Source organism: Trematomus bernacchii, unplaced genomic scaffold (genome assembly GCF_902827165.1).
Source record: "Trematomus bernacchii unplaced genomic scaffold, fTreBer1.1, whole genome shotgun sequence".
NCBI classification, from domain to species: domain Eukaryota; kingdom Metazoa; phylum Chordata; class Actinopteri; order Perciformes; family Nototheniidae; genus Trematomus; species Trematomus bernacchii.
In genome coordinates this window covers 10311043-10332812 of record NW_022987720.1, presented here as the reverse complement: position 1 = coordinate 10332812, position 21770 = coordinate 10311043, and the positions used below count along the sequence as shown (strand labels likewise).

The following is a 21770-nucleotide window of genomic DNA, read 5'->3' as shown; positions in this document are numbered from 1 at the left end:
CTTTGCTTTATTGCATCCTCATGCTGCATTCAAGGACGTGGGAATTTTATGGGGCGAGGACTTTCCTGAGACAAGTTAGGCTACTGGCCAAAAGATATTTTAATAAATAAATACTTCTGATCGATTTTCTTAACATTATTTTAAAGAAATATCTCTAGGTATTGCAAACTATGGTTTTTGGGCTCAGCCAAATACAAAGTACAAGTACAACTTTGAGGTTGACTATTTGTAGTGAAATGAAGTAGTAATTGAAATGAAGACAAATTGTTTACTTTTTAATGCAATAAATGTACATACCAGCTTTAGTTGATTTAGAAATAGGGATTTTTGCATTAAAAACACAAGAGAAGTTTATCAAATATAACGGTTTGATTTATATTTTTCCAAATGCAATGATAAGTCCATTCATCAATTGACAGAAATTAATTGATATTTTAATAATCTTTTAGTCATTCTATAATTTATTTTTTAATAAAGACATTGCATTTTTAATAATGTTGGGGAATTATATTATTTGCATTTGGTACTTTTACTTGTAATGTGTTTTTCTGATTATAATTACATCTAATTATAATGTTAGCCAGTGAAAGCACAAGTGTCAGCAGCTCATGTAAACGTTTTGGGCAAGTCCAGAATGTCAAAGTAACATACATGTTAATTGATGCTACATTTATCTGTTGCTAAGTGACTTAATTTATTTTTATTAGGTAACATTGGCATTTCAGGAATTGCTATTGCAGCAGCATATATAACATTGTGGTGATACTACTTTTACTCGAATAAAAGAGCTCAATATTGCTTCAAATCGACCTATGAGTCGCCGGTTGTGGTCGACAGTATGAATTCCTACATCACTTGGACGCAGGATCGTTGCAGAGAAGCGCACCGCCGCTCTGAGCTCCGATTGGACGGTAGCAGCGATGGGCGGGGCCTGTCTGCAGGAGCGCAGAGACAATAGAGAGAGAGAGAAAGCGGCTGCAGGGGGACTGACTGACAGCGGCGGAGCAGACAACCACAGACTCCTGCTTTATTCCAAATACTGTGAAGAAGAAAAACAACAAAAATAATTCAAGGATCTGTTCCCAATTCAGTTTTAGTTACAATAAGGTGTTGTCTGGATGGATTAACACATTGCATGCAGCACCGTTTGAAAGGTAGGATCAGATCCTCATTTCCTGACCGGTTTGAAGCACTTAACTGCAAATGAAATGCTCGTTTGTGTCTTTAAATGTGTTTTTTTAATTCATTCACAGCTAATATTCTGCTTTGTGTAATTGCATGTCTTTGCAATGCTCTGTTGCAAAGCATAACACTGCAAAAGTGTTGGGTTTACAAGCCGGCTTTGTCATTTACCCTCTTTTAAACTGCTTTATTTAAATGATAAATCACGTTTTATATTCTGTATAATGCGAAAAGTTGGACACCATGTGACCAAACACAGCCTGAGCAGAACAATGGAGCTGCTGTGAAGCTTTTGTGTCCCAGCTCCACATCTGTACACCGCTATATGTGGGATTTATTGTTTACATGCTACATTTCTACACATTATTTTTCCAAGGCGAACAAGCTTACTGTGCACGCTCCTGCTCTACCTGCACTACACGTTGTGTTCATTAGGATGCTTGCTTTGTGTCTGCAGAGCTGGTTCACTCCATGTCTTTGTGCTGCTTTTGATGATGACTCCCAGACAGTAAACACTGAGACTGAGTCTTGTGAAGGGGGATACACTGTGGATGCCTACATCCTTGATGTATTATTTAGTACATTATTTGTATTGATGGGAACTCTCTTTATTTTGGGGTCATGGCTTCTAAAAGCTTGATATGGCTGCAGAAATCCACCGTGGATTGATTAGTCGATTAATCGATTGATGTAATCTACAACTATTCTGATAATCCAGTATCCTTTACAGTTTTTTCAAGCAAATGAAGGTACCCAGAATTCTCCGGGTTCAATCAAATATCATTTAGGCCTATGTAGCCATTTTATTATTATTATACAACTAAATGATTGAAAACGCTTCATCAACTAGCTAGCTACAGCTAATCAACGGTCTCAACAAAGATACTTGCAAGCTAGAATTGAAGAGCTACTTTTGTCTACTTCCTTCTAAATTATAGACCCTTGGTTTTAAAACATTTAGCATTTTAAGTGAATTTGACTAGTATCGTCAAGTTTTAGACATTTTTGTTATAATAGAACAATACATTTGAAGACAATACATTGGGCTCTCGGAAGACTGCTTTTAAACTTGTGTTGGACATTTTTTTTGCTTTAATACATTCATTATATTTAATAAAACAATTAATATATGATTCAATTGTGCTGCACTATTTGCCTGAAGGGTCATGCATGTTCGTTTCACCTTGATATTATATATATTTTCTATAGCCATGAGACAGGGGGAAGCTAACGTTAGCTTTCAAGGGGCAAATTTACCCCTGATGACGTCACACTGGTCTCTTGGGAGAAGAATCAATCAATCTGGAAATAATCGTTAGTTGATTACTTACTAGTTTTTTTTCTGGTATTCTTACTGCAATAATCTATATTAAGTTTGATCAGTATTGATAGAAAATATTGCCTGTAGTTTTTCTGAAAACCAGCCTCCTTGGCAGAGAAGTACTACTAAAATGAGATCGTTAGCTCCTTTTTCCTCGTCTTAATTCACTGAAATCTAAATATCTTCAGGTTTTTTAGAACTAGACATTTGAAGATGTTACCTCTGGGAAGTAGTGTTGGGTATATGCACAATCAATTATTCTGAAAATGAATTATCCTAACAGCCCTAAACCAGACACACACAAATCTATATCAGCAAATAGGCATTGGCTTATTGTCCCAGAGGGATATTTGTTTCACAGCTTGTACACAGCAGCAACATATATAAAAAGTACACTCAATTATCCCAGATAATGGCAGTGTCAGTGTGGCAGATGGCTCATGGCTGCTGGTGCAGAAGGAATAAAACTCATCTTGAAGCAAGCTCTTCTCCCTGTTCGTGCCCTGCTTCTCCATCCATGTGGATATAATGTGAAGTTATCATCGAGCACTCGATCAGTGTCATTTATTATTGTGAGTGCTAACGCTCTGAGATTCAGTGAGTAATCTAGCAATCATTTTCTACATTAATCATTTGGTCTTTAAAATGTCCATCCCAGTTTTTCAAAAGGTTATTAAATGTCTTGTTTTGTCAGTGCAAAACCCACTCACTTTAAAGAGGACATATCATCCTCATTTTCAGCTTCTTATTTGTATTTCTGCCTCTACTGTGACATGCCTCCATGCTTTAATGTTCAAAAAGCTCTTTATTCTTCTCATACTGTCTGTGCTGCAGCACCTCTTTTCACCCTCTGTCTGAAACCAGAGCCCAGTCTGCTCTGATTGGTTAACTGGCCGGCTCTGTAGAGATTAGTGAACTGTTTGGAGATGCCCCGCCTCTTAGCCTATCCCGTACAACGATACCTATCACGTACAACGATAGCTAGCCAATAGAAGTGCTAGTGTTACATAGTGATGTCACTATGTTACGGAAGTAAAAGAAGGAGTCTAATGGCGCATTTCCACTACAGCACGGAGCGCGGTTTAAGCGTGCCGTGCCGTGCCCGGCCCGTTTTTGGTTGCGTTTCCACTTGGCGTAGTACCGGCTAGCGGGTACTATTTCACAGTTTTTCTGGCCCCATAAAATCGAGGTTCTTAGCGGGCCAACAACCAGGCTGAGTCGGGCTGAGTATGCTAAACTAGAGAGAGAATCGCTGGCAAGGGGGCTACAACTACAACAAGATGAACATATTTGACCGTGATTTAATTGTAATACACGTTTCAAAATGATGCCGAAGTAACAACATACTGATACCGGCTAGTGAAAACCATGAATTAATGCTTTGACAAGTCTGCAGACAGACGGCAGGCGAAAAACCTTTTAAAATGCGTGTTGTCTAAATGGAGATCGGCTAAGCTAACGTTGTATATGCTCCGACCGTCCACACTCACAACAACGGCCTATACAGACATAAATAAAGCAGCGGCTGTATTCGCCATGACACAGGCAGTCTGTGGTTTGTACTTGTTTAACTTTTGTCTAGTTTCTGAACATATATGAGGAGCTGTGAGCTCTGAGTGCTAACAGCTAACGGCTGATGTTGTTTTTCTGTGTTTCGCATTGAAGATGACGTCACGGCTCCGCCTACACTGCGTTACTATAGTTACTGACCCAGCTACTAAACTGTAATGGAAACGCAGCATAAAGTAAGCCAGTCCTAACAAGGCCTAACTATACCGTACTAAGCCGAGCGAGGCCCTGCAATGGAAATGCGCCATAAGTGTTTCAGGCTGAGGGGGGAGTGTGTGGGAGATAAAGAGAGATGATTTTCAAATTAGTTGGTGATTCAATGTTCTGTGGATCGATTGGTCGACTAATCGTTGCAGCTCTAGACAGTTTTTCGTCGCACACTGATGCATGTTTGCACACAGCAGACAGGGGATCATGCATTAACAGTGCAGAGGGAGAAAGTGAGAGCAGAAGAAAAAGAGGCAGAGATTAAAGCAGACAAAGGGGGCAGCGTTACCTACTGTAGCGTGGGGTTCACAGCAGCAGAAATGGGTTGGCATTAAAGGAGAGCGCCCAGTGATGCGCCGCCGACCATGCACACACAAAGCCCCAGTGTACGCGCATGTTGGAGCCCGAGCCGGCTTTGATGTGCTCCACAGCTCCATGAGAGGCCTGCAGCTCGGCCCCCTTTGGAAGAGGGAGTGAGGGCCAGAGCTGTGGCTGTGACGGCTTTAGCTCTTCAAACATTTGCGCAGGAAAGAGCTGCTCGTGGTGCAGAAATAATGTCCCCGGTTGTGTTATCTCAGCGGGCAGATTCAGAGAATAGTATTTTACACATGTTGGTTCACTGGCACTGACTTGAATAGGTAAGAATGACAAAAGGCCCACAGAGACTGGTACAGGGGGGGAAGACAAGCAGGTCTGATTGTGCAGTCGAGGCATCGTTGAAAAGCTGACAGTCAGTGGGAATGTCAAAATACCAGAAAAGTCGTTTTTGAAACCAATATCAGTGGAATTCCCCATGGAGTGTAGTATTTTTCTCGTCTAACCCTGAAGATAGCACTGCAAGGGGCTTGCTCAACCAAACACAATGTAACTGGGAATAATGTTCGGCGTCATGACATAAAGTAGTCTAATTTAGTCACTTAGTTAGCAACACTTAGTTAGCAACAGCTGCTTTAAAGACAGCTTTAAATAATCAGGAGTGAGGTTTTTGCTGACATATTTTATGTTGCAGAACAACACTTTAAAAGCTCTTAAGCCTCTGCTAACCAGACTGTTTTTCAAGCATCTAACCAAAAACTCATAGACTTCGAGATGATTACATTACTTGTCACTTGTTAGACGCTTTTATCCAAAATCGACTTACATACTCAATACTGTGGGCAATCCCCACAGGAGCAATTTGGGGTGAAGTGTCTTGCCCAGGGACACAACGACATGCTGACTGCAGTGGGGTTTGAACCTGTGCTCCCCTGATCCGAACACCAACTCACAACCCACTGCACCACACGCCCCCTTTGATCAAACCGAAACTGCCAAAGTGTTCCACCTTCCTGCACTGCTCTTTCCAATATCACGATAAAAAACTAAACAAAATCCATTAATCAACATATTGCATTTGAATACTGTTTATTGTTCGGAAGTTAAGAAGGCCGTACTTCTTTATAAATCATAAATGATTGGTTCCCTTTTGAAATCATTGATGTGTTCTTGCAGAGCAGACATTCTCCCTCGTATGGTTACTTTTAAGTTAATTTGTGAATTTATTGAGACATCTGTTGGCTTCAACCTAATTTACGACTATAATGCCCCTTTCACACCGGCGCTTTTCCAGCTCCTGCTGGGAGCTAGAGCCTGAAAAGCGCCGGTTTTTCCTGTTCACACCGCAGCGGCGGCGCGTCATAGCTCAGGAATGCGGTTCACTTCCAGCTCCAAAAAGTTGTCGGTCCAGAGGCAAGAGCTTTGGAGCTATGACGCGGCGTCGCTTACGTCGAGGCGTGCAGGAAACCTTACTTTGACCATCCGTTCGCTGTTATTGATCATTGTGGAGAGCAGGCAGACGTTTTGTTTGTTATTATAGCAGCTATCGGATGGAATTAATACATGGGCTGTACAGGTTGTCATGTCCGACTATCAGAAGTAGAATCATAATGAAAAATACGCCGGTAAAATGTGCCTGTAGAAAACTGCTTAGCAAGTACTCAGTTTAGCTTCGGTTGCTATGCTAACATCACCCATGTTATACCAGAGAAACTTTCATAACAGCGTTGTGATGCCAAACAGCGTCAATTCAGACTGACACACATTCACTTAAGGGGAACTGGGGATATGTATCAGCTGCTTGTGTGACAGTCAGACAGTGAATACTTTAGAGCCGTGTGAGCTAACGGGAGAATAAACTCCCGTTGAAGAGCAGTCAGCACTGTAGCGGTCGGTAAATGCCGCTGCAACCACGGCACTCTGGAGAAAAGTACAAGGTTGGAGAAGTCGTTATTTAATTTAATCTGGCTTCGTATGATTAAAAGCAACACGATCGTCGACCCGACGCAGTCCCCGGCCCGTTGTTGTTGTGGGAGAAAATCTCTCGGCAGCTCTGGGCGGTGTGAACAGAGCGGGAGCTGAAAAGGGAAACCGGAGCTGAACCAGAAAAGCTCTCGCTAGGAGCTAGAAAGGGAAAAGCGCTGGTGTGAAAGCCGCATTAGAGGGTATCTGTTTATACCACAGATCTATTTTTCCTTCCTTTCTTATTCATCACCTCCACTAAAGGTATCGTCCGGTAGAAATATTGTCTTTGTTTCCTCCTCTTTAGGATTAACTCAGGGATGAGTTCTGCATCAGAGAAGCAGAGATCACTCATTTTCATATCTATTGAGAATTTACGAGATGTGAAACTGCAAGTAGTTATTTTAATCATCTATTATTCTGCTGACTTTTATTTTCAATCAGTCGTCTTGAATCTAGTAGTAAAGCTTTCTCTCTTTAGTTAATAATAAAAGATTCCCCTGTGTTTATAAGTGTGTTTCAGTGTAAGCACAGTATAAAGCTCCTCTGGCCCAGCAGGTCTGCAGGTAATTACACAACCAGCCAGACCTGACCAACTCACTGTTCATTACACTAAAAAGGACGGCTTTCTGTTGGTAATGCAGTCCATGCTATGTTGGTGTTTTCAGCTAGAGAGGAATTATTTGGCCAATTATAATTGGGTTCAGCTGTGGATGATTGATGTTATTAACAAAGACAGATTATGGATTGGAAAACAATTATTGAGTCTAACCTGTAAAATAGTTCAGTATGGTGAAATTCTTACAAAACTATGGATTCTGATTGTTGGAAATGATTAGAACTTCTATCACAGATGGTTGGGTTCTGTCCCATTTGTTTTTCAGTTTTCAATATTTTATTATTCGTTTGTTTGTGTGGGAGTTGCCAGGACATCTTAAAAATGTTGGCATACATTTGACCAACTGTAAAACCTTGTGAATATTTGTTTGTGGACATGTAGGTGTTTATTTAAAACATTTAAATCTTAGGGGCTTACAACTATAGATGATGCTAGCAACTCTGTGAAGTTGTACTTGAGCTAAATGCTAACATGATAATGCTAAGCAGGTGTTTTAACACGTTTTTTCTCTCAGATTAGTTACATTTGTAAATGTAATAAACCAAAGTTTGGGTCAAAGTAGGGCTGCTCGATTATGGCAAAAATCATAATCTCGATTATTTGGGTCAATAATTGATATCACGATTATTAAAAACGATTATCCATTTACTTTGAAAACATCATTTATTGAAAAAAAAATGTTGAACAGTATGTTTTTAACAGTTGATTACCCTGAACTTTAAGTATAATTCAACTGAAAAACCAATAAATATTTTTCTTTTTTAAATAAATTAAAAAAAAAAGAAAAAAAATCGTTTTATTTCAATTATGTTGTTTTCATAATCGTTGCTAGCCAAAATTGTAATTGCAATTAAAATACGATTAATTGAGCAGCCCTACTGTAGGTCAAAGTGAAACTTTGGGACTAGATGATACGTTTAAGGAACAGTTGTCGACATATTTCACTCTAAATCACAGATTTTGACCCTATGGTGGCAGAAGAGGAAAAGACAGAGGATCCCCAAAGTCACAAGGATTCATCCTCTCCGGATCAGGAATATAAGTCCAAAATGTAATATCCATCTTTCAAATGTTTGTTGAAATATTTTATTTCTGAAATACAAATGAACAGGTGTTCCTCTTTCTGAAACTCTTGGTGTCTAGCAGACCTTTTTGAGCTATATGACTGAAGATGGTAGCATTTGTTCCTGAAGTATTTCTTAGATGGCTGACATATTGATTAAGCGTTACAAATGATTAATTAGGTGCTGATGTTTTACAAGTCGATGTTGGCCTGGACACAAATGAGGTGGCAGAGGCAGTTTTTCTGCATTGCTTAATGTGTTTCTGCTAGCAGTAGTGAGACAATTACTCGGCACTTTTATCAGGTTTAACGTACAATTACATCTTGTAATATCTCGTAGAAATTAATGATCAGGTCTCTGCTGATGTCTGGGTGAAAGAATAACTGTAAAGTAGCAATGTGATCTTGGTTGTTTGTTGCAGTATCAAATCCTGCAGTCTCATGCAAGTTGTAATTGATTTACTGACAGCTTTGCATTGCAGCAGTTGGAATCGCTTGAAATAAAAGCTTGCACACGTTTCTTTGTGTCAAGGCAAAACAATAACATACTGACATTTTTAGTAATGTTAATTTTCTGTGACAATTAGTCCAGTCAGTCACACATACATGTTTTGCCGATGTAATCTATAGGCTTTTACTCTCTCATTATTTACAGTTGGCTTACTCAGAAATGACATTTCTTTGGATGTGAGTTTTACAACATGGTTTTTGTCTAAGAGTTCTGTATAGGAATGGATGGAGGATGTCAGTGTTACTGGAATGTGTTCATTCTGTTGGTGGGGTATCGAGACACAAATGAATGCCATGGTGTCTAGAAATGTTTTGTTTGCCAGTCCAACACCTAAATACATTTAGTTTGTCATGAAATAAATTGTCCAAAACAGCATATGTTGCCATCATTGCCAATATTGTGTGATTAAATGATTATCATGTTAGTCAACAATTGTTATTGTAACTGGATTTAATCTTCCGCCTTTTATACGTTTACATTTTGGCAATTTGCACCATTTCAAGTACGCTGAATTAGCTGGCAGCTTCTGTTTGCAGAGTGCCCATAGATAGGCAGTGTAACACAGACAACTCTTATTTCTTAGCAGATTTATGGATGCTTTTCTGTTTCTTTTGAGAAAGTGTGAGATCATTTGTTACATTCATACATCAAGGTTTTGATCCAAAAAAACAAGAAATGTTTTCAATGCAGAATTGGCCGAAAATGCAGTTTTCAGGCTTCAACTACTTTTCTTCATTGTAAAGTGAATATATTTGGGTTTTGGACTGACAAAAACCTTTGGTATACTTGGATGGATATGGTTTGATATACAATATGAACTGATTAATAGTTATTCTACACAAATACCCAAGCTAGGCATGACGATAGGCAGGTAGATGAATAAAAGCTCTTGAACACTGTGAGCTGTTCACCTCTGTGCCATCCTGCAGCCTGCCCTCCATCAGGCTGAGAGACACACCTCCTCTCCAGTTTGGTGCAATAGGCAGGTAACATGAGCCTGGAGGTACAGAAGGAGATGAAAAAACAGCAATGACGCACATCCGACTTTCAGCTTTGATTACAGATGAGCATTTCACACAAAAGAAAGACAGGAAGGAGGGCTCATAACCATCATTCGTCCAGGAGGAAGGCGGGGCTTGGTGCTCCTGGAAGCCCTCCGGGGACCCACCGTGGCACCGTTACCCAGAGAGAGAGTCAGGGCTGCCAGAATACAGAAGATGCTTTTAATTAGTGCTGGGTGTGAGTTCTTTCATCTGCAGCTCTTTGATATGACGGCAGGGTGAGAGCACATATGAGCTAATCTTAATGCCCAGGAGGTTCTGTGGTACATACATTGAGCGTGAACGTGTGCACACTGCATGCGTCTGTGTCAAGGTTATCATGGTTAGAAGAGCTGAGAATTAAACAAGGCAGCAAGTGAACATATTTGATGGTGCAGCACTCAGCAGGTATAAAGAATAATAGAAAAAATGTACCTTAAAAAGTGGTTGAAACGACAATTTTATTAATACGATTGAATTCAGCTTTTATTGTCATTGTGCTGAGACAACAACATGCTGTTTAGCATCTTATTAGTATAATTCAATTGTAATATAGGGAATACATGTAATTTAGAATAAAGATAAATACAATATGAATGTATGCAGGAGTTATATAGTGTAGGTATAAATAGGGTTTTGTAGTAATATTTAATGTAACAACATTAATAACTTACAAAAATGCAAAGTAACAATGGTATGAAACACAAAATGATATTCCCCTCTCACATTTACAAATGATACCTTGCTGATCGTAGTAAAACAAACGTTAATCAAACCTGATAGAAAGAAAGTGAAACTATTCAAACCATATTGTTGTTTTCTTTCCAATTGATTATCACCCAATCATTGGTGATTATTTTAAGATTTCTGTTTTCAAATATCCAGCATTTACAATCTGGTGTTTTTGATGCCTGGATATAAAATGGGCATACAAATACAATAACACCTTTTTATCTTCCATTGGAATATTTCCGTCTCCTTGCCATGAGCACATAGTGAGCTGCTTATTTTTGAAAAACATCTCTGTGTTTAAAAACTGTGTACAGCCTGTTTGTGTGGAAACCCTCTGTTTCCATTGCACTTATTCTCAGTTTAGTTTGAAATGTATATGCCACCTTTCCAACAACTTAATCCAAGCATAGATGCTTGTTTTGAGATTATTATTATTTCCCCAATATTTCCAGTCTTGTGTTTTTGATGCATAAATCTAAAACAGGCTTAAAACAAAGACACTTCCCACCATCAGGGGGTTTTCACAGCTATTGCAAAGTGCCTTTTTTACAGGTTGTACTGTTTGTATAACTTGAATGCGGGGGACAAAACATTTGTGTGAAATTTAAGTTCAAACCATCTGCTCCTTTATTTTCAGTGAGAATTGGGGAACCATGTGTGATACATGAAAAAAAAAAAAAATCTTTAAAGCATCTCCTCGTGCACCTGTTATGTCTGAAAAGCAGGCGAGGCCAGGCTTAGCGACTCTTTTTGCATGCAGACACAAAACCCATTTCCTGTATTGTGCTGATAATGCGGCTACTCTGTCACTGTTACTGTGTTGCCGATAAACTGGACAGAAAAGAGCTTGAATTTTAATTAAATTCGAATCACAGAGGCAGGAAATAAAAAGGCTGTTTGCGGGTAGTTCTTCAGTCTGCAGCCTCGCTGTCTCGTTTAATGTGTGTTTGTTTTATTGACCTTGTCAGACGGATGCTGAGTGGCCCGGTGATGGACAGCCGGTCGGCTCCTCTGGGTTCAGCTGACTCCTCATTTTTTGTCTGCTGGTTGTACTTTCATGCTCAGCACATACTGTCGGCGTCTGGAGCCACTTTCCCTCTGTCACTGCGAGATGATCCTTTTGATTTAACTGGCTTTCATCAGAGGTGGAAGAAATACTCGTAACTTAAGTAAATTAAAATAAAGTAAACTATGGCAATTTTTCTGAATAGTTATATCACTGGAGTTAATTATCCATTAATGTGTACATAATTTTACATTTTGCAGCTGATAAAGTTGGAGCAAACTTTGCCTTTTTTTACATCATGGTATCTTTTATCCATAGCAGTATATACAAAGTCATTATGAGATTGTTATAGTTTGTTATGATCATTTTAAAGGGGTCCTATAGTATATGCTTTTCTAGGTCTTCTCTTTCCTGTAGTGTGTATATAGATTGTTGTGCATTGTCTGCAGGACCACAGGGGATTTTAATACCCCCGCCTGAAACGACTTCTTTGTTTACTTCCGCAACATAGTGACATCACTATGTCACACTGGCTAGCGCTCCAACACATTGTACGTAATAGGTTAAGGGGCGAGACATCTCTAAGCGGTTGACCAATCACAACAGAGCTGACCAGCTAACCAATCAGAGCAGACTGGGCTCTGGTTTCAGACAGAGGGTGAAAAGAGGTGCTGCAGCACAGGTAGTATGTGAAAAATAAGGAGCTTTTTGAACATTAAAGCATGGAGACATGTCCCAGTAGAGACACTAAATACTGATATGAACCTGAACATAATTGCGCCCTTTTAAAGGTGGGGTAGGTAAGTTTAAGAAACCGGCTCGAGATACACTTTTTGTTATATTCCATGGAATGCTCTTAACATCCCGATAGCAATGAATATCTTAAGTGCTTTGACAAAAAATCCATTAAAAAATGTCATCTGTGGAAGCCGTAGTACTGTAAAAAGTATGACCAATCATTTTAGCCGGCCCGGCTAAAATAACTGGATGGCCTACCTGCCTGTCAGCCTTCCATCTGTGCACAAACTTATCTCGTGCCCTCATTGGTCATGTGCGCGTTCGTGTGTGTTGGAGGAGGGGCTCTGTAAGGAAGTGGCAGATTTTCTCCGGTTGTGTATTTTCAAATTCTAGCGATCTCGAGCCGGTTTCTCAAATGTACCTACCCCACCTTTAACAAAAAAAAAAAAAAAAAAAGAAAGAATTTCCCAATTTGGGATCAATAAAGTACGATCTATCTATCTATCTATCTAACCTGCAAAGTAGCAACTAATGTTAAATACATTTGAGGAGTAAAATACAATATGTGGTTCCAAATTGTAGTAAAGTAGAAGTTGAAATGTGTGCAACAGTTTCCTAGTCATGCATGCTCAGGCTGCAGACAGGAACACAGATGGACCTGATGCACAGGAAGTGGCTAGCACCCGTCTCCTCGACACGTTCTCATCCTCGTTATGCGAGAGGCTTCATTGTGCTGTGCCATCAGGCCTCAGAGTGTCTGCAGTCTCTCAGAGAGGTTGGCCCGCTGCGGGGGGTCACACTGGAGGAGGAGAGTGTTGTGTGGCTTCTTGTTTTAGAAGCAGAAGGAGGAAGGTGGGACTGATTTTTTTGGAATTGGTGATGGGAAACACGTCGGGTCAGAATTAGATGTTCATTATTGCAGGAGGATCATGTATCAGCTGCTCCGCTCTACAAAGAGCAAAACTTCCCTCATCTGTGATCCAATCTGACACATTGTATTTCTCTGACTGCAGTGTAGAAGATATTGACTTGTCTGCTGTACCTACGATGTTGAGATACTTGCGTAATTCCATTTTTTTTCTACTGAAGCAACAAAAGCTATTTATTTTCCTTTATACTTTTTATTGTATTACATACAGTATACACGTTTCAAGGCTTTATTGTCATTTGTACATTAGCTACAGTGTAGATATGGAGATGAAAAACTTAGGTCAGGCTCCTCCAACAGTGCAACATGAATATACTGTATATAGGACATATAAACAGATAAAATAGTGCAAGAGAATGTTTTGAGATGTGCAAGTAAATACAAATAAAATCGAAATAGTGCAAGAAGAGAGTATATGGTAAAATCCACTACTGTACATTTATTGAAAATATTAATAGTTTAGAAACAGATTTACAAACTCAATACAAAATAAAACTAACTAATAAACTATTATATATTATTATTTAAATGTATCCAGCAGTACTTACTTAGAAATAAACTGCACCTATAATTTATGTTCTGTATTAAAACAATAACATAATCTGTATTATTCTAAAAAATATATATTTTTACTTTTGTATAAAAATATGTTTTCATGCTAATACTTTGTAACTGGTAAACCTTTTACATTGAAATGCGATATTCATATTGTATTTTATTTTTCACACTGTCGATTGTACTTTTCAAAATGCTGCTTAGCATCTTAGAATTCAGTTATATAGGGAGTAATGTAGAATAAAGATACAATGTGATCTTATGCAGGAGTTATATAGTGTAGTGAAAATAGCGTTTTCTAGTAATATTAAATGTTATAATGTTAATAACTTCCAAAGACATTGAAATGTGATATTCATATTGTACTTTTCACACTGTAGAGCTTCTTCTACAGCTTATAATGGAGCACTAACCACACATCCTTGTTCACGCTCCATGTGATCTTTATAAAAGAACTTTCTCATGAACACAAAGCATCCAGCTCCCATACGTTCACATAAAACCCAATACGTGGCGGTGCTGTGTTTACAGAGGTGGGCTCTGGTCTCGTAGTGAACCTCCTCTCTTCCTTCCTGCAGGAACATCTGTCTCCAGCCTGGACCCTCGCCCCGGACCCTCATCCCGGCCCGCCCTCCACAACAATGAACTCCTCGCCACACGGCTCCCGCGCCTCCATCGACATCCTGGAGGAACTCCAGCTGATTGCTGCTCAGAACCTGGAGAAACTGGACATCAACAAATACTATGAGGTGGTCTGTGAGCTGGGGAAGGGCACGTACGGGAAGGTGGACCTGGTCGTACACAAAATCAGAGGTAACTGTGTGTGTGTTGACGCTGAAGCTGATTCCAAATACTTCTTTTGATGTTCCTTTGAAATGAAGTGTTTTGAAGCTAGGCTTGGAAGGTGCATCACACCTTGGATTTCTCCACATGATTAAAGGAATACTCACCCAAAAATACATCATTTGTGTATCAATTACTCACCCCGTGTTACCTTGATCTTTTTCTCACATGCCTCCATGGCAAACAAAGAAGGAAACAACTGACACAAGTGTTGTTCAGTGGAAGTACATAGGGAAACAACAATATCAAAACTTCAGTTCTCACATTCTTACATACTCACATACTCACATACTTACTTAGTTACTTACTAACATACTTACTTATTCACTAACTTACATACTTGCTTACATACTTACTTACTTTCTGACTTCCTTAATTACTTATTCACTTACATACTAACTTACATACTTACTTAGTTAGTTTCTTACTTACTTTCTTACATATTAACTTACATACTTACTTAGTTACTTACTTACTTACTCATTCACTTATACTTACTAGTCAAATACAAAAAACATAGCATACACATAAGTAACATCCTACATATACATATTTATATACTTAGCAATACTTACTTACCTACTTAAAGCCATATTGACTTCAATACCTACTTACTTGGTACCTGGTATTGAAGCATCAGCAAACAAAGAATACCATTTTTTACTGTTTTATCTTCCACAATCACTTATAAAAGCCCTTTCATGATGTTTAAGTGTTTACTTTAGAAAAATACATTTGATGTAATTGTCCACATATTTAATGCAGTATTTTGGCATATATCTGAACTCAGATTCCTTAAATGTACTACTTAACTAATGGAAAATCTGTTGAACCTTTCCACATTAAAATCCCATGATGTCCTATTTCCTTTTTATGGAGCACAAAGCACATTTTGAAAGCAGCGGTAGTGTGTCACCGAGATGAGTTCTGACCTTTCCAGCCTGTGAAGTGTGGAGTTGAAACAACGTGCACCTGTGCTTTTACCTTGTGCTTTATTACTGAGATCTTCTCCATCAGAGAGCAGATCCAATTGTCTGATGGTGCTCGGTTTAAATGTCAGGTTCACTATGGGGATAAATGGCCTGAAGGCAATATCGTTTCTGACCTTTTGAATCATAACTGTGTTAGAGTTTTAGTGAAGAGGGAAACTGAAATGTGAATCAGTCACAGTTAGAAATGGGGTTGTCCTTTAATATTCAGTTTCCTCCGCCAAATAAAATCCAATATTTAATTTGTCAGCATTTTATGCATTTAACATATTTTGAATATTTTCTTTTCATTTCGATATTTTCAACTTTGACCTCATGCTACAGCTGCAGTCACACGACTTTATATCCGTTTTTTATACCTTCCTTTAATATTTGAGACTTTTTCTCTAAAAGTATTTGTTCAATATTTGTGCCGAGGAGAGTCAGTGTGGAAATATAATGTTCCTTTAAAGTTACTTCACAGTAAACACGTGTCTCACAGTTAAAATACTACATTAAAAGTCCTTCATTGAATATGTTACCGACTTATTAGAAGTATGTACTAGAAGTGTTATTCAATGTAACAAGTTAAAAAATAAGTAACAGAAAGATAAAAGCATACTGTTTTTATTTTGAAGTGCTGTTGTTTTTACAGTTAAGGGGCCGTGGGGTAGATTTTAAATGCAGCTTATTTGTAGGTCCTGCCCTGAAACCCTCACAGTTTAGAGTCAGCTGAGTTCCTCTGAACATGTTTGTCCTCGTGCAAATGAGCCAGCAGGCTGACTTTCAGAAAACAACTCATCTTCCATGAAAACATGAAACGTCTGGAACACAAGCTGCTGCTTAGAGAATACAACATTATCTATTTGTTGTTTCAAATATTCTGTACTGTAAAAAATAGTATTGCCATGCGCCTTTTAGATATAGATAAATATGATGGCAAATAACTCTCTACAAATAATAAATAATACAAATGAAAAAATAAAACTATAATTATTATAATAATGTATTACAATTAATAAGTGTTAAAAATAACGTTATAGCCTACTGTTGGCAACCATAATAAGAATATTAATATTACTTGTACGGCAATTATTATTTGACGCCTTCTGCCGGATTAGAGACTTAAAATAGACGATATTCTTACAAATGTTTTTATTTGATGCACAGCTCACAGAAAGCACATTCTCTCGAGGTAAATTGTGCATCACTTCTGTGATTGGGACTTATTTCTCTTGTGTATAGTCCGGTCAACATTACAAAGCGTTATGAACAGACTCTGGACCTTCCCCAAAGGCTCTCTGTTGACCTGCACAAAGCGCTCTGCAGAGCTGAGCCGGTGCTATTGGAGACCCCTCCCCTCTCCTCTCCTCTCCTCCTCGCTGACACACTGACTGATGGTGCAGAGAGGCAGACGTGGCAGCGCTCCACCTTTTTATATTTTTATATTAGCTCTGTTCATTTCTCTCTTGTTGCAATAAAGTGTCTGCCAAGGTGAGCCTCTGAACCTCACAAGACTACATTTGTTTTAGTGCATCACTTTGACATGATAGTGGTGTCAATTGATTGAATTGCATTAATCATAACGACGATAGAAGACACCTTTTTTTTTATTTGGCACAAAAGTCCATTTGTCCTAAACATGATCAAAGTTCAAGGTCACTTAGATCTCACAAATTACATTTCATATGCAGATTTTACACAACTGTTTATCATATACAATGATGGAGTGATGACATATTGAACGTAATAATGTATTTAATGGTTCAACATCATTAAATACAGTCTCTTACATTTATACTGTTTCATATTTACAACACAACGTAAAATGCGCCATTGACACAAATCAAAGACGGAAAAAATGAAGTACATTTATTGCACAAGATGCAAAATATAACAAAATAATATATAAAAGTAAATCGCTGACAGGGAACAATTTACTGCACAATTAATAGTTATACTTGAAATACCTACAAATAAATGTTGCTGATTCATACATAAGTAAATGCAGGACTTTTATTTGTGTTAAAAATGTAGAAACCTTACTTTGTTAAAGTGTAAGCAGGTCACTCTATGGGAACATAGTCTGGAGGATTTAACTCAGTGACGTGGGAGATTTTAATTATTCATCACATTTTGATCATTTTAATTAAGTTTCATACTTGCAATTAGGCAGATGAAAGGTGAAATAATTACCCTAGACACATCTCATATGCAAGAAGAACGAGGGAGCGAGGATGGAGATTTATGGAGTTATGTAACATTCCTCTGTCCTCCTTTTTTGTTTCTCAGGCACTAAAATGGCCCTGAAGTTTCTGAAGAGGAAGACGACGAAGCTGAAGAGTTTCCTGAGAGAGTACAGCATCTCCCTGTACCTGTCGCCCTGCCCCTTCATCATCAACATGTACGGCATCGCCTTCGAGACCGACGAGTACTACATCTTCGCTCAGGAGTACGCGCTGGCAGGAGATCTGTTCGACATCATCCCTCCACAGGTGAGAGAAAGATTATCATGTATATGTTGTGTTCAGGGACACTTGCACTTTCCATCATGAATACATGTCAAAAAATCTGCTTAGAAATCATAAGGACGCTACTTATAACTCAAATCTTGTTGAAACATGTTTTTTTTTATGACCTTTAACAATAGTATTTATGACATATGAATTATGACTTTGTATACTAACCAAAGATTAGTTTTATGACAATTTGATAGACATTTCTGTAAACTTTTATATGACATGCTGACTTTGAAGAGTTTTTTGGGCAACCAGTCCCTTTATTCAAGTGACAGCTATGGTCCCGGGCGGGATTCGAACCTCCGCTTGTCAGCTCTACCAATTGAGCTATACAACGGCGTAAATCAAATTCTACTTTTTTTTTTTTACTAACTATTTTATTACTTTTTCTACATTTTTGACACAATATTCTATGGCTTTTTTAAAAACTTTTTTTACTTCTTCGACATACTGGCTTTTTTTCTATACTTTTTTCTGATAAGATGGACATTGTTTTGGATTTTTTTTATTCGAAAGACTATACTTTTTTTCTAAATATCATACTTTGACATTCTTTTAATATTTTAGACACACTACTACACTATGACATTTTTAAAACCTTTTATCACATTATACTATGACTTTTTTCCTATACTGTGTTTGTTTTTACTGATCATTTCGTTATACTATAATGACAATTTGTTATATATTTTCGATATACATGTATACATTTTAACACATTATACCAGTGGTTCCCAACCTGGGGGGGCACAGCGCTATTGCAGGGGGGGCGCGTGAAGCTTGGGAAGAAGTTGTAAACAAACATTGTTTGCTCGTAAAATCAATAAAATGGACACATTTTTAACACAGTTAAAAGAAAAGTGACCACGACAAGCCTTTCAGTTATAATGCCCAAATCAACAACGTTTTTATATTTTTTGACATTCTGTACTTTGATGTTTTTTATGATATTTTGGATCATACCTTACTATTACTTAATTTTTTTACATAGTAAGCTATAACTGTTTTTTTCATAATTCTCGACCTACTACTCTGACTTATTTTATATTTCTTGACAGAATGTACAATGAATGTTTTGACATTTATTGATGTACCATACTTTGATGTTTTTTCTTATATTTCTGACATACTATAACATGACTTGTTTCAACATACTATCCTATTACAGTTTTTAATATTTGAATGGGTTTCATTTCTTTGACCTCGTTCTTCCACTCCTTTGTTCAGGTGGGTCTTCCTGAGTGTGTGGCGAAGCGCTGCGTCCACCAGGTGGCGATCGCCCTGGATTACCTGCATTGTAAGAAACTCGTGCACAGAGACATCAAACCCGAGAACATCCTCATTTTCGACAAAGAGTGTCGCAAAGTCAAGCTCTCAGACTTTGGCATGACGCGGCGCGCCGGCTCCCCGGTGAAGCGCGTCAGCGGCACCATCCCATACACGGCGCCCGAGCTGTGCGACACCTCGCGGCACGAGGGCTTCTGCGTGGACTACAGCACGGACGTGTGGGCGTTCGGCGTGCTGCTCTTCTGCATGTTGACGGGGAACTTCCCCTGGGAGAAGGCCATGCCAAACGACACCTTCTACGAGGAGTTTGTGCGCTGGCAGCGGCGCCGGACAGGCACGGTGCCGTCGCAGTGGCGCCGCTTCACCGATTATTCTCTCCGAATGTTCCGAAGGCTCCTCTCCATTGAGCAGGAGCGCCGCTGCTCCGTCAAAGAAGTCTTCAGCTACTTCAACCAGAGCTGGATGCTGGACACGGAGAACGGGAACGGCTTGGCGAGCAGCGCGGCGCCCCCTCTGGACATCAGCTCGTCGTCGTCTGAGGAGAACGTGTTGGTGGACCGGCTGAAGCACCAGAGCCTGTCCCCCGCCTGCATGGCAGCGAAGGGGAGCCTCATGATGGACACACACTTCTCCTCCGTGTCCACGAACAGCTCGCCCTCCTCCACCGGCAGCTACGATCGCGTCAACAGAGAGAACAACGAGAGAGGGCGCCACCTGGTGGCCACGCCCATCGAGATCTGCGTCTAGAGGCGCTGGACGCTGCGTTTCATGTGAGGAGGGGGATTTCTCTGAGGTAGAGGAGCAAAGAGCGGATCAAAAAGTCGTCGCCTCGCTGCTGATTTACTCATTTCTGATGAAGACTCGCTCTGAGGAAATGAGCAGAGAGCCTCCTGTATGTGCTCGATACTTGGGATACTGAAATGGACGACCTGTTGAAAAAATAATGCTGAAGGACAAATACAAAAACAAAGACATTCACAATCCACGAGCAATACGAAAATGATCCAGTCCATGCAAAAAATAATTCTCGATCGGCTTTCAGTAAAAACATTTCTTTATGGTACTTTTGTGTGTTTATAGATAAGTGTTATTTCTTAGTATGTGTTTTTTTTATTTGGAGTTCAATTATTTATTTAAAGCAGATGCATATATTTATGATTTGTAAGAGGTTAGAAGCCTTTTGTTTTACTCTGGCTTTCCCTGAGAAAAAAAATGTAATTACTGTAGTATGGTTTTTTTAAATATTCGTCATCATGTTGTCGTGATCTCTCACCATAATGTCCTCTCCCATGTTTGCCTGTGATCCCTCTTGTACAGCAGCAATCCATACATGGTACATTGTTTTCTTTGGGTAAAAAATACATAATAATCAGCTATTTGGTAGAATGACACGCGGGAAAAAAGTAAGAATTTTTCTGATTTTTCAATTTGCATGGTTAAAGAAGACAATAGTATCTTTCATTGAGGAAGTAGCATAATTATCTAACAAGTGATTCATTTGGACTTTCTTCTTCTCCGAAAATAAATAAATAAAAGAAACAATCATTGACATTAAAATTGCTGATTGAATACAAATAAATACATACAATTCTGTAAGGATTTGGGGATGTTACCTGCCCTATTAAATATGTATTCTGTTGTTTTTATTGCTGTTTAATTTAAAAGTAAAACCCTGAACGTGTCAAACATTTGGGAATTCAAATGTTTACTTTCTGTTTTCCATAAGTATTGCATGTTCATTCCTGTGGTGACATTTGTTGAAATAAACACCCCCAAAATTAAATTGGAGCCAATTTGTCTTTTTATTCCTTTTTTTATAAAGGTTTAGCATTTCTAGAAGATTTGCTTCCACTCTGATTCTTAATATGATGTTTATTCATAACGTTCCTAAAATGAAGGTAACATATTTAAAACAGTCATAGTGTAGTATTTCATCAAGAAATATTCAATGTGTCATAATATGATATTAAAAAGTCAAAAGAAAATCACAGCAGATTTCTTAATTAAATGATCGTCAGTCATAATGTCATATTTTATAGATTTCTCATAAAAAATGCATATTATCGTATACCATACATGTAAGGTGTCATTTAAAAAAGTAATAATAGAGTAAGTCATACAAATATCACCAAAAAGTATAGTTTCAAAAATATTATCAAAATGAATGCATGTCAACAGTCATTGTACAGTTTGCATTAAAAAAATCAATAGAAATCCTTTCAATAGTATTTTATAAACACCTGATTAGTAAAGTATGGCATAGAAACATCCTAAAAAGTGAGTTAGTATTTCATAAAATGCTAAAAATAATAAAGTATGTAAATAATTATCTAAAAGTGTAGCATCATTTGTCATATTTATTTTAAAAAGAGATGTACATAGTGGGTCCTAATATTAAAAGAAAA

The 21770-nt window shown here is 38.4% G+C and overlaps 1 protein-coding gene across 1 annotated transcript; it reads left to right on the top strand.

The window, feature by feature from the left end:
• The first annotated feature begins 987 nt into the window (after nt 1–987).
• Nucleotides 988–21770, top strand: LOC117493612 (serine/threonine-protein kinase SBK1-like). The gene is made up of 4 exons (XM_034144256.1): nt 988–1154; nt 14327–14561; nt 17852–18054; nt 19306–21770. The coding sequence occupies exons 2-4, from the start codon at nt 14390–14392 to the stop codon at nt 20110–20112; spliced, it is 1182 nt and encodes a 393-aa protein (XP_034000147.1). The 5' UTR covers nt 988–1154; nt 14327–14389; the 3' UTR covers nt 20113–21770.

Bases quoted from the DNA above. Each gene is read 5' to 3' on its own strand.
- LOC117493612 (XM_034144256.1), top strand. From the start codon at position 14,390: ATGAACTCCTCGCCACACGGCTCCCGCGCCTCCATCGACATCCTGGAG. The intron at 14,562-17,851 runs GTAACTGTGTGT...TTTGTTTCTCAG, and splicing joins GGTCGTACACAAAATCAGAG to GCACTAAAATGGCCCTGAAG. The intron at 18,055-19,305 runs GTGAGAGAAAGA...TCCTTTGTTCAG, and splicing joins TCGACATCATCCCTCCACAG to GTGGGTCTTCCTGAGTGTGT.